Source organism: Crocuta crocuta, unplaced genomic scaffold (assembly GCF_008692635.1).
Source record: "Crocuta crocuta isolate KB4526 unplaced genomic scaffold, BGI_CrCroc_1.0 scaffold143, whole genome shotgun sequence".
Taxonomy (NCBI): Eukaryota; Metazoa; Chordata; class Mammalia; order Carnivora; family Hyaenidae; genus Crocuta; species Crocuta crocuta.
Genome location: NW_027529175.1, coordinates 4,751,631 through 4,763,865, shown reverse-complemented (window position 1 = coordinate 4,763,865; position 12,235 = coordinate 4,751,631). Strand labels below are relative to the sequence as shown.

The following is a 12,235-nucleotide window of genomic DNA, read 5'->3' as shown; positions in this document are numbered from 1 at the left end:
CAGGAGCAGAACCGGTCCTGCCGCAGATGAGGGGACTGGGCACCGAGAGCGGGGGCTGGGGGGCACGCAGCTGGTGTCAGAGCCAGCCTGTCTCCAGGCAGCACCGGCACCTGACGCGTGCTCCCCGCTGCGTCTGAGCTTCGGTTTCCGGGCGCTGCCCAGGGACCCCACCGGTGAGGGAAGAATGTGAAGTTATCTTTGACTTTTATGGCCCCTTTTTTCCCTATTAAGATGCTTAGAGCTGTAAATGCGGTCATAAGGAGCTCATTTATCTTGGCGGAAGTGCGGCTATAAACTATCGGGTGCTGGGGACAGAGCCGCTGAGATGATTGTTTCTGCTGGTACCGATAAATTCCGACGCGGAGCAGAAAGGTCAGCCCCTGCCAGATAAAACGTCTTTTCAGCCTGTTAATTAGAGCTTTATAAGGACATGGAAGAACGCACTCTGGGGGCAGAATTTAGAAAAGGAGCCAATAGAAGGGGCTTGGAGGGTGCCCGGAAGCCCGGCTCGTGCAGACGGGGAGCTCGTGCAGACGGGGAGCGGGCAGTGGCGGCGGGGACTCTGGTGTCCTGGAGGGAAACCAGCGCTCCCAGAAGCGGGCGGTGCGGGGACCCCGCTCAGCAGCCCTGTTTCCACCAAACTTCTCCTAAAAAGCCCGGGACTTCAGGCTTTGACCCGGGAATGGTCCTGTCTTTGGGTCTCCTCCCGATGCCCGGGCACAGGGGGACCCTGACACCGTGGGAGATGCTCCTTAAAGCGCAGTCTGGCACCCCGGGCAGCCCCGGGCGGAGCCAGCAGGGGAAGGCTGTTGGTTTGCCCGCAGGCGTCCCGGCAGGTAGTTTCCTGGTAACTGAGCTGGACAGCAGCTCAGCCCTCCCGCCTCCCACCCGCCCTGACCTCGGGGCTTCTGCCTCCAGCAACTTCCATCCCTGTTTTCTCTCTGGGTCCCTCCCCGTCCTCCCCCGATGATGGTGAATTGTAAGGCACCCGGACAGAAGTCCGCCAGCACAGGAGAGAGAGACCCAAGGGCTGACCAGGAATGAGGGCTTAGAACCCACCAGGCGCAGGACAGAGAGGAGACCTGTGCAGGACAGAGGCGCATGCGCTGAGGTCGGCGCCCAGAGGGCCGAGTGGCTGGAGCTCAGGCGCTCCCCCGGAACAGGCACACACGGCAGCCCCCCACCTGTACACAGAGCGCTCGAGACGCACCGAGACTGGAAAACCACGCGGAGGGCGGACGCCCCTCGTCTGGAAGGGCTGCCCAGCCCCGGCCCCCCCCAAAGGCTGGCGGCACCCAGGGGCTCATCTGGGGACGTTTTAGCTGGAAGGGAATTCCCAGGAGACGTAGGGTTGGCAGCCGTGATCTCTGGCTGTAGGCATCGGGCGTGCGTTTCCCCAGCGGCCGCGCGGCCCTAGGCTCTTCCGGTCGGCTCCCGTCTACGTGGGTGTCCCTGCCCCCAGGGGACCGCACAGCTGCGTCCACTGATGACCCCGGGTGCCCGTGGGGGTCTCCGATGCAGATCCTGCTAGAGGGACAGGGTGGCTTCCTCTCGGCTTGTAGTCACCAGGTTGGCAGAACCCCCAGAAGCTTGTTAATCAGATGGGGTCCGTGGCTGCCTCCACCTGTGCACGCCTGGGGGGGCCGAGGGGGGAGGGGCAGGCCCCACGGTGATGCCGATCACCCGCAGGGCTGGGCCGGGCAGGGCAGAGCCTTCTACATTCATCCCGTGGCAGCAGGCAGGACAGACTCTTAACAGGTGGGCGTGGGCAGCACTGTGGGCACTGGGAGCGCGGCTCCCCAAGAGAGAGGCCCCCCAGGACCTAGGACGGCGTCATGGACGGAGATGCTTCCTCAAGGAGAGTGCGCGCGTTTTTCACGCGGTCGGCGTTGCACGTTCGGCCCTGTTCCCACCAGCGTCCACAGTGGACTTCCGTTAGACGGCTTGAAGGACCTGAGCCCCCTGGGGACGGGTGACCTCTTCCAGAGGAGGAGGAGCCGGCCCTCCATCAGGAGAGGCCGGGCCGGGGCTTGAGGGCCTGAGCCTCTCTGCTGTGTCACCTGGGGACAGATGCAGGCAGCCCGGGAATCAAGATGGCGAGCGCGTCCTTCCCTCCAGGGAAGTTTCCCGGGGGCTTTCCCCTCCTCCCGTCCCCCCTCGGCCCCTAACCGCTGGCCTGCTTCTTAGTTTGGAGACTAGTTTGCTCTTTCTGGAATCCTGCGTGAGTGGCATCGTACAAGATGTCCTCCTTTTTGGGGGGCCGGGCTCCTTCATTCAGCCGACGCTGGGAGGCTCGTCCCGGCCGCCTGTGTGAGTTGCTCATTCTTCTGACCGCCGAGCGCTCCGCTGGGTGGGACGGCACTGGCTGTTGGGCTGTGGGCCTGGGGCACTTGGGCCGTTCCCAAAAGGGACTTCGGGAAGTCCCGGGTCGGGGCACCGCTGTGTCCTCGCGTGGGGTGAGGGCTAGCAGTGTCTCTGGAGCTTAGCGAATCCCACGGAGTTCATAAGGCGCCACCCTCCGGACCTGACGCTCTTCCCAGGGCCCCCGCCTCCTAACACTCGCACGTCCAGAGCCTGGGCTCCAACACTGATTGTAGGGGACACACACATTCAGGCCACGGCGGATGCGGTCTTGCTCCATCTTCCATGGCAGCGAGAGAGAGACGGAGGGAGAGAGAGGGCCGGGCCCGTCCTGCGTCCTCTCTGGAGGCCCCCCACCCCATCCTGAGGGCCGCACCCCCGTGACCCCATCGCCTCTCAGGCCTCCGTGTCCGCACACCCTCACCCTGGCCTCAGCGTTTCAGTGTACGAATCTGGGGGGCACACAGACATCCCGTCCACAGCAGTAAATGTGTGTTTAACCGTTTGAGAAGCGGGCACTGTCTTCCGGGGCTCCTGTGCCGTGGTGCGTGGCCAGGAGCCGTGGGTCAGCAGCTCTCTGTCATCCCCACCTCTCGGTCTGGTCCGTCTTCTCAAAGGTAGTCCCCGAGGAGGCGGAGGAGTGCCCCGCTGTGGCTGTGATTAGCACTTCCCGAATGACTGACGCCGTGTAGCATCTTCTCAGGGGCTCACCCGGCATCCACGCGTCTTTGGTGAAGTATCTGTTCAGATCTTGTGTTTGTTGTTTGCCTTGCGTTGTTTTCTCATAAGTGCATTTCGAGAGTTCTTTTTTTGTTGTTGCAATTCTTTTTTAATGTTTAATTTTGAGAGAGAGACAGTGAGTAGGGGAGGGGCAGAGAGAGAAGGGGACACAGAGTCCGAAGCAGGCTCTGGGCTCCAAGCTGTCAGCACAGAGCCTGACGCGGGGCTCGAACCCACGAACCACAAGATCATGACCGGAGTTGAAGTCGGACGCTTAACCGACTGAGCCCCCCAGGCGCCCCAAGAGTTCTTTCGTATGGTCTGGATGCCAGTATTTCACCAGCTGACTTGTAAGTGTGTTTTCCCGGTCTGAGGGCTTTTTACTCTCTTCACATGTAAGTTTCTGGAGCTTTTAAATTCTTTTTGTAGCCCGGTGTACTGATCACTCTCATCAGATCGTGCTTTCGGTGTTAAACATGAGACTCTGCCTAACAGAGGGTCCCAAAGATTTTTCTCCTGTGGTTTGTTTTTTTTTTTTTTTTTTCCTAGATGTTTCATAGTTCTAGGCTTTACATTCAGGCTCTGATTCATTTTGTTGTTTTTAAAATACTGTGCAAGGTATGGATTAAAGTTAATTTTTGCTGGTTTTTAGTACACAGGTATCCATATAAAACACCTTAATTTTAAAAAAGAAAGTTGGGGGGCGCCTGGGTGGCTCGGTGGGTTAAGCGTCTTGACACTCGGCTCAAGTTGTAATCCCAGGGCTGTGGGGTCGAGCCCCATGCCTGGCTCTGCGCCGACAGCTGGGAGCTGTTGGGGATTCTCTCTCCTCTCTCTCCCTCTGCACCCCCCACATAGGTAAACATTAAAAAAAAAAGCTGAGGTGCCTCAGGACTAATTATTTGCAGGGCGATGCCATCCTTTTTCTCGCTCTCGTTTCCGGAATTTCTTGGGTGATGAAAAATTACTCTTGTGATTTTAAACCCCTAACGAAGGAAGGGAGGGGTGCATTTGCTGCCTCCAGGGCGCCGCCCCTGCTTGGCCGCCTGCCAGAGCTGCGCACCTGCCCGGTGGCCTCGTGGTCTCAGTGGGTCCCCGCATCCCCCCTCAGCACCCCCCAAAGGGGGGTCCCCGCTCAGCGCCCCCTCCTGTCTTGCAGGCTTTGGGAACCATCACTCCAGTGCCTGTCACGGGTCCTCAGGTCAGCTCCTTGCAGAGGTTGGCCGGACAAGGGGCTGCCGTGCTACCTCAGGTAAGCGGCTCGAAGGTGGGCCCCGGGGGTGTCTGTCCCTCCCCGGCCCCTCCGGCGTGAGGACCTGCTCGGGCAGGTCCCTTCCCCCTCCTGCCCTTCCTGCCGTGAGAGAAGGAGACAGACGTTCCGACTGGACCCAGTGTGGACGATGAGGAATTGCAGAATCAGTTTAGTGGGTTGTGACCAGGATTTTTTAAGGGAGTCAGCTAGGCCGGACCAGAACAGGGCCAGCGTATCGAGATGCACCAAAGGCCTGTTTCTTGAATAACTTGTCTCTGGGTCGTGCACTGGGTCATGAGGTCACGGAGATTTTGGTCGTGGTTAAAACGGCACGGGAAGCTCTGCCCAAGATGGTTCATTCAGGGGGGCCGCGAGGTGCACGGCTGGAGGTCAGGCCGCGGCGTCCTTGCCGGGGCTCCACACTTCGGACAGGTCGCCTGGCCTCCTAACCCTCCTGGACCGAGCCTCCTGTCCTGCAGAGGGGCTGCTGAGGGGGGCTCCTTGGTGGCCTGGGGAGGAATCAGACGGCACAGGGCCGTCCTCGTACGGAGCTTAAGCGGTGCCCAGCCGTGTTGAGCAAGTGCTGTGGGGGCCGTGCCCGCCAGGGCCCCTCGGCCACAGAAGTGAGGACAGCTCGTGCCCGTCCCGGGGCTACGGGGCCGGACAGCTGCCCTTGCTCAGGATGGTGAAGGGGGCTCTGTCCTCTGTCCCCGAGCGCCCACCTGTGCTGACCCCAACAGGGCGGGGAAGGGAGAGAGCGTGGGGGCAGGAAGGCCCCCAGAGGTCCCTGCGGGTAGGGGGGAGGCCAGCCTGGGTCTGCACACATCTCCACGTGGCACCGGCTGCAAGTCACAAGCTCTGGGGCCCCTGAGTGTGTGTTCTCGGGGCTGGAGGCCTGCGTGTTTGGGCCCAGTCAGAGCCCGGCCCTGCAGCCTGGGCACGCTCGCCCCCATTCGGAGTTGGGGTCATGTGGTGTCAGGTGGCCAGTGTGGACCAGAGCCCGCAGCCAAACCGGGGTGACCTGGGAGGAACCGGCAGCANCGGAAGCTGCCCCAAGGTGGGCGAGGACCGCAAGGAAGCTTCCCCAGGTTCCCGCCTGCGGTGTTGGTGTTCGTGCTCGGCTCCTGTCCTGACCCCGAGTGCCAAGCACAGAGCAGGACAGGATCACACAAGAGGGCGACTCCCCTGACGGTGGGGGGCCGTTGCAGGGGGCGGGGAGGGCAGGGCGCTGGAAGTGAGGCCCCGCCCCCTGGGGACCCTGGCGAGGAGCAGGCAGACGAGGTGCCAGCTTGACCGAGGGGCACCTGCTTCAGGTCACGGGGCCCTGGGGGGCCACCCTGCACCCCTGCCTCCACGAGGGGTGGGTGGGGCCAGCGCGACGCAGGCTGTGGAAGTCCTGGCTGCAAGTCCTGCTGCCCTAACGACGACAGCTAGAGCCTTGTTTATCTCCTTGGGGGAGTCCCTCCCCAGGCCTCGATTTGCTCGTCTGTAGAATAGGCCAGCATCCCTACTTCACAGGGGGGCCCAGATAAGGTGAGACGGGGCAGGTCGTCTTCTGTCTCCTTGTCCCTGAGGCGCTAGACAGATGTCATGGGGGGGTGTGAGGCTCAGTTCCGGTCGCAGGGGTGCCGGTGACAGCTGACAGTCGGGATGCACACGTTGCACATCCTGCCCACCCCCAGGGCACGGATGACGTGCGTGCCCGACACCACACAGGTCCCCGAGGGGCAGGGCCGGCCCGAACCACGTCGTGGCTGCGGCACCTGCTTCCACGCCTGGTGCGGGCCTCGCGGAGTGCCATGTGCCGCCCGTGGCTCACAGCGCTGTGGCTTTCACAGGGAGCGCAGCGGCGGCCCCCTCCCTGGTTATGAAGCAGACTGAGTGGGGCCAGGAGCCCCCAGTGGGCCCTTCCCAGTCCCCGCCCCAGTGACAGCGCTGTGTGCACTTCTGACGTCCAGGGAGCTCCCTGCTTTGCGGCTGGACACAGGGGCCGCCTGACTGGCCCACGTGCAGCCTGCCCGTCACCCTCCTCCTCTCACCGTTTTGAGTGGAGCTGGAAGGGGCTTGGGCCCAGAGCTGAGCCCCGTGGCCTCTCCACCGCTGTCACCTCACCTCTAACACGGGAGGCGTCTGAGCCCGGCCACGTCCATGTCCGGGCTCCTCCCTTCCCGAGTCCCGGCTCTGTTCGGGACCGCGCCTGCGGTCACCCCGCCTGCCTGGGTGTCTGTCCGACCACGCCACTGTCCTCCCCTCCCTCCCCAGGTTAGGCCAAAGACTCTGATTCCAGACAGCCTCCCCGTCACCCCAGGCCGGGACCGGCCACCCAAGCAGCCCCCCACGTTCCAGAAGGCCACCGTGGTCAGTATCAAGAACCCCAGCCCAGCCCTCCCCACCGCCAACAACACCGTGAGCCATGAGCCGACGCCCAGCAGCCAGCCCCAGGCCCCCGCCGCATCCTCGGCCGTCGCCTCCCCCCTGAGCGGCGCCGGGGTGGCCTACGCCATCATCTCCACCGCCCCCAGCAGTGCCGCCGTGTCTGTGGTCAGCGACAGCATCAAGGTCCAGCCCGTCCTCATCAGCGCCGACAAGAAGGTGGGTGTGCTCCTCCCGCGTGTGCGGAGCGAGAGAGTGGATGGCGGAATGAGCCAGTGAATGAGTGGGGTGTAAAGAGAGGAGCGAATCAGCAGTCCCGCGAGTGTGTCAGAGCTCCAGTGCTCGGGGGACGAAGGGGTGACAGGCGAGCGAGGCAGTTCTAGAAGGGACGGCGGCATGGAGGGATGAAGGGGAGCGAATCCGCACATGAACGGTGTGGAGGTGGGTGGGCGTGTGACCGAGAGACTACGTGGCCGAATGAATGAGTATCGGTGGGAAACGAACGCCTAGTCGATGAATGAATGACTTCATTCAGTGGGATGATGAATTAAGCAGCACGATATGTGTCCGCAAGAGGCCAGAGCTGGCGGTGGGTCTCCGGCCGGTGCAGTTGGGTCGTCGAGGACCTTCGGGGGTGCCAGGTGCCTGGAGGAAAACCTGTGAGTTCTTGCCAAGATTTAAAACTGAAACTCACATCCCCTTTCTGTCCCCCTCGGAGCTCCTTGGCGATTGTGAGGCTTGAGGCCCTTGGGGCTGCGTGAAAGGCACCCCTTCTTCTCTGGGGCCCCTTTTCCTCCGTTCCCAGCTCGGGATCTTCCCAAAGGCCCCTCTCTCGTTCATGGCCAGCGTCCCTCCTAATTCCCAGCCTGAGAGCTGGCGCTCCGCTTCCCTGCTCCCGTACCTTAGTGCACACAGTGTACTTCTGGGAGCGCTGTGCTTCTGAGCCCTGCCCCCCGCGGACGGCAGCCCCGGGGCGTCTCCGTCTCCGCTGTGACAAGCCACAGTCAGATGGCCAGACGCGCCCCTCAGGACCACGCCCAGTCCCGAGGGGGAGCTCAGCAGAGTTTGTGGGATGAGTGCCCTTTTCACTGCAAACTCACCAGCATTTTGTCCTGCCATTTTAAACACTTTTATGCTATTTAATTGCTGGGAACAGATGCTTGCTGTTCAAAGTTGAATTCCTTTGGTTATTATGAAGCTTGAATGTTTCCCCTGTACTTTTCAAGAATTCCATCTCCTTCAACGTCACTTGCTTGAGGATATTTTTTGCCCTGTTTTCTGCTGGGGATCTGAATGGTTTTCTTACCATGAATATAAAGAGGGGCATTTTTTTTTTCCCATCAAGAGAATTCTGGGGTTTTAAAATTGTGATACAAAGGGGAACAAAGAGCCTTTCCTCAAGCAAGCGGAAAAACGGAATGCGTCGGAATGCGTTCTCTCTTCCTGCTCGGGAGCTCTGAATTCACAAGACAGGCACGCTCTCTGTGGGAAAGTACGAGGTCAGGTCCTTCCTGGCTGGGGCCAGACCCTGGCTGGCTGCTCCTGGTGAATTCCTTCCCTCGGATCCGTGCAAGATAATGATTCTTTGCCAGTTCCCTGTCCAAAAAATTAATAAAGTATTTGAGCCACAGATGGAGGGAGAGACCGGGCTGCATAAATCCCTTTCTGACCTTCCAGCCTCAGATCCTTCGATCAAACCAAATGATTTCCCTGAACCCCGATGAGAGCTGGCTGACGTGGGGCTGCTCTGGGCGATAGTGAGCCCAGTCTGGAGTCCACGTCCCCCTTCTCCGCCCCCAGCCCACAGAGGCCAGATGTGAGAGCCTCAGACACAGTGACTTAGGGGCCCAAGGCGCATGGGGAAGAGTGGGCGATGCAGACAGACAGACCCCTGAGGACCTCAGGCGGCAAATCGGAGCCCTCTTGGGCTCAGTTTACCTGCGTTTGAGGTGGGGGTAAAGGAACTCACCTTTCTGTGTCTTCACTGCCCGAATCTTCACCACCTCTTTGGAGGTAGGAAGTGAGGCTCAGAGAAGTCGAGTGAGCGCCCTGAGGCCACCCCTCTGTGTCCTGGTAGCGCAGGGCTGAACCCAGGGCCTTCCGGCTCCTAAGTCAGGCCGCCCTCATGCAGACCCTCCCCAAAGTGAGAAGAGCGTGTCAAGGGCGAGGGGGGCGGGTGGCAGGCGCCCCTGGGCTGCAAAGCTCAGTGCAGGCCTCCTCTTTCTGCTGTGATTCCGCCTCCTGAGGCCCCTCTCCCTCCCCAGCTCCCCCTCCCTGCCTCACCCCTCCGCCACATCTTCTAGGTCATCATCATCCAACCTCAAGTGCAGACGCAGCCCGAGAGCACGGCGGAGTCGCGGCCGCCCACGGAGGAGCCATCTCAGGGAGCTCAGGCCACCAAAAAGAAGAAGGAAGACCGGCCCCCGAGCCAGGAGAACCCCGAGGTAGGGGGGCAGGGCACAGCCGCCCTGGGCACTCCTGGGTGGGCTTCGGCAAGGGTGACTGAGGGGCAGAGGTTAGCAAGGATCAGTGTGACTGGTGGCAGAGCGCGCCTGCGTCTCCATCTGTAACGCGGGTGGGGAGTCTCCCTTCCCGGCAGCCTAGCTGGGAAATCCCGTGGGTCGGGGTCTGCTCGGTCCAGGGGACATAGGGCTGGTCCGGGCGGCTCGCGTGGCCCCTCGTGGGCAGAGCAGGACCCCGGATGCCTCCCAACCAAGTCAGCTGCAGCCAAGGCTGGCCGGGGGATGCAGATGTCTCCCGAAAGTTCCTGTAGAACTTTCCAGAAATGGCGCATTAGTGCCTCCTCCCCCGCCTCCACCTGAGGGAGGAGGGACGACTGGCTTCCTGACCCATGGCTGACACAGAGCCGCCCGCACCCTGGAGGTAGACAGCGGCTCATTCAGGGTCATTCTTTGTTAACTTTTAGGGACAGCAGGTGACCGTTCTTGTGTTACTGTTTGTATCCTCAGCCATCCTGGGCCACCCTTTGGGCCCTTTCCCATGCAGCTGCCCTCACCTGGCCCCCTTCTTCTCCCCTACTTGTCTGTCTTATGAGATTGACTTCAGACATCCTCTCCTCCAGGCAGCCTTCCCTGACCACCTCACCTCAGCGAGCAGAGGAGGTCCCTCTGGGATCCTACGGCTCATTATGATTTTTTTTTAATAATTCATTGCCAAGTAGGCTAACATACAGTGTACACAGTGTGCCCTTGGTTTTGGGGATAGATTCCCATGACTCATCACTTACATACAACACCCAGCGCTCATCCCAACAAGTGCCCTCCTCGTCACCCATTTCCCACCCCCCCATCAACCCTGTTCTCTGTATTTAAGAGACTCGTTTTTATATTTTATTTATTTCCGAGAGAGAGAGAGACAGAGCATGAGCAGGGGAGGGGCAGAGAGAGAGGGAGTCACAGAATCTGAAGCAGCTCCAGGCTTTGAGCTGTCAGCACAGAGCCCGACGCGGGGCTCGAACCCACGAACCATGAGATCATGACCTGAGCCGAAGTCGGATGCTTAACCGACTGAGCCACCCAGGCGCCTGCTTTTGACTCCTTGAGGACCCTCCACACTGTTCTCCAGAGCGGCTGCAGCAGTTTGCATTCCCGCCAGCAGTGCAGGAGGGTCCCCTCCCTCCACGTCCTCGCCAACATCCGTTGTTTCCTGAGCCCTTGTGATTCTTTTGTATCCACGCGCCGTCATTGTCAAACGCAGTCAGTCTTCCTTCCTTCCATTCATTCATTCACTTGCTCTTCAGACGTGTCTTGGAGTTTGCTCTGTGCTGAGGGTATGGACGCTGAGAGAGAGCAGGGGGAGCCCTGGCCCTGGGGGAACTCAGTCCTCCAGGCGCGGCCACCGGGGCTTCAGCTCGGGTTACAAAATGTCCTGTCGGGGCGCCTGGGCGGCTCAGTCGGTTGAGCGTCCGACTTTGGCTCAGGTCATGGTCTAAAGGTTTGTGGGTTCGAGCCCCGCGTCGGGCTCTGTGCTGACAGCTCAGGGGCAGGAGGGACGGCGTGTTGTGTGGAGGCCACAGAGGGGACGTACAGGAAAGCCGGCGGGTGGTGCCTCTGCGTGAGAAACTCGAGGTCGGAGAGACGCTGGAGCCTGATCCTGGGAAGCCGGCTGCCATGGTGGACGTTCGTTCCTTGGGTAGTAGGGAGCCATGGAGTGACTTCGTTATGGACCCTTGACGTGTCCAGAAAGCCCACTGGCTTTTTGGGAGTACCTTCGATTCGGAGTCGACCACGTGCTGAGGCCGAGGTGGAAGCAGGTGTCTGTCTTCTGTGGGCCCCGGGCCTCATTTTGTTCAGGAGACACCCGGTTCTGTCCCTCAGTGCCGTGTGTGCCGTGAGCCCCGGGCCGGCCTCCGCCCGCACCCCTGCGCCCTCCCACGGGGACCCGTAGCCTCTCGGAGGTTTTCTGGGCGGCTTCTCTGTGTTCTCTCAAAGTAGATCTCAGCCGGGTTATTGTGCATTTATACAATTAGTATAATTACATTTAACCACATAATTAGTATAAATACATGTAATGACTTAAATAGAACTTGCAATTACAAAATGTCCTGGTGTAAAAATCCTTATTAAACTTCTTTTTTTTTTTTAACAAGGGGTCTGGGAGCTGTTGGGTGGTGTGGATGGGGGGCTTGGTGGCGCCCTTTGAACCTGGTCACGAAAAGCCCAAGTCAAGAGCACTTGAGGCCGGGCAGCAGCTGCCCCAGAAACCTCACCGAAGCTGCTGGCCGGCCCCAGGGCTGCCGGCGTGACCGGAGGCTCCCGGGGCCCCACCAGTGAGCCGGGGGCCCCCGCAGCCCATGGAAGAGAAGTTGGGTTCACCAGCACCCGGAGTGACCCAGGCTCTCTCCCCTCGCCCCTGTTCAGGACACGGCTGTGGCCTTTTCTGTGCCGCCCATCATCCTGGCCTCAGGCAGCGTCTGACGGACACTGGCGTGGCCAGAGCAGCACGTGGGCTGCGCCAGAGCAGGGGTCCCAGCCCCGAACGAGCCCTGACTGTATGTAAATGAGGCTCGGCTCCTCCTGGGCGGAGACGTCAGTATTCTAATGAGGTGCCTGTGAGCCCCATCATTCCGGGTCACTCTGCGTCCGCGCAGGGGCCGGGGGGCAGCTTAAGAGTCCTGGCGGCCTNCCTGGCGGCCTGGGCCCGGTCCCGTCAGGATGGTGGCCTCACCTGAGGGCTGGTTCCGGGTTTCACTTCCCTGCGCTTAGGAGCTAAGCTGGGAAGACGAGCTTCCGGACAAATGTGAGAGATTTGTGGGACGAGCAGGTGGGCAGTAAAGGTGGGGGCCTGGGGACTGGCTGGTGAAGGAAGAGACAACACAGGCCGCCGTGCTGTATCCCAGGAGCCCAAGCAGCGAGCAGGACCCCAGGGCCACCGGGGCAGGGGTGAGGGCAGCTCACACCAGGCAGCGTGGGTCCCACAAGCTCTTCTAGAAGGAAAGGAGCCCACCTGCGCCTGAGGCCACAGCCAGCTGGGGAGGGGGAAGGAGGGAGGAGGAGGGAGGGGCGAGCA

At 60.9% G+C, this 12,235-nt stretch overlaps 1 protein-coding gene across 1 annotated transcript in view; it reads left to right on the top strand.

The window, feature by feature from the left end:
- PHF21B (PHD finger protein 21B) overlaps positions 1–12,235 on the top strand; it is an 84,790-nt gene that overhangs the window by 59,540 nt on the left and 13,015 nt on the right. The window contains exons 3-5 of the mRNA XM_077758008.1: positions 4,241–4,333; positions 6,596–6,925; positions 9,010–9,150. Coding sequence (XP_077614134.1) covers positions 4,241–4,333; positions 6,596–6,925; positions 9,010–9,150 — 564 coding nt within the window. The remainder of the gene's footprint in view (positions 1–4,240; positions 4,334–6,595; positions 6,926–9,009; positions 9,151–12,235) is intronic.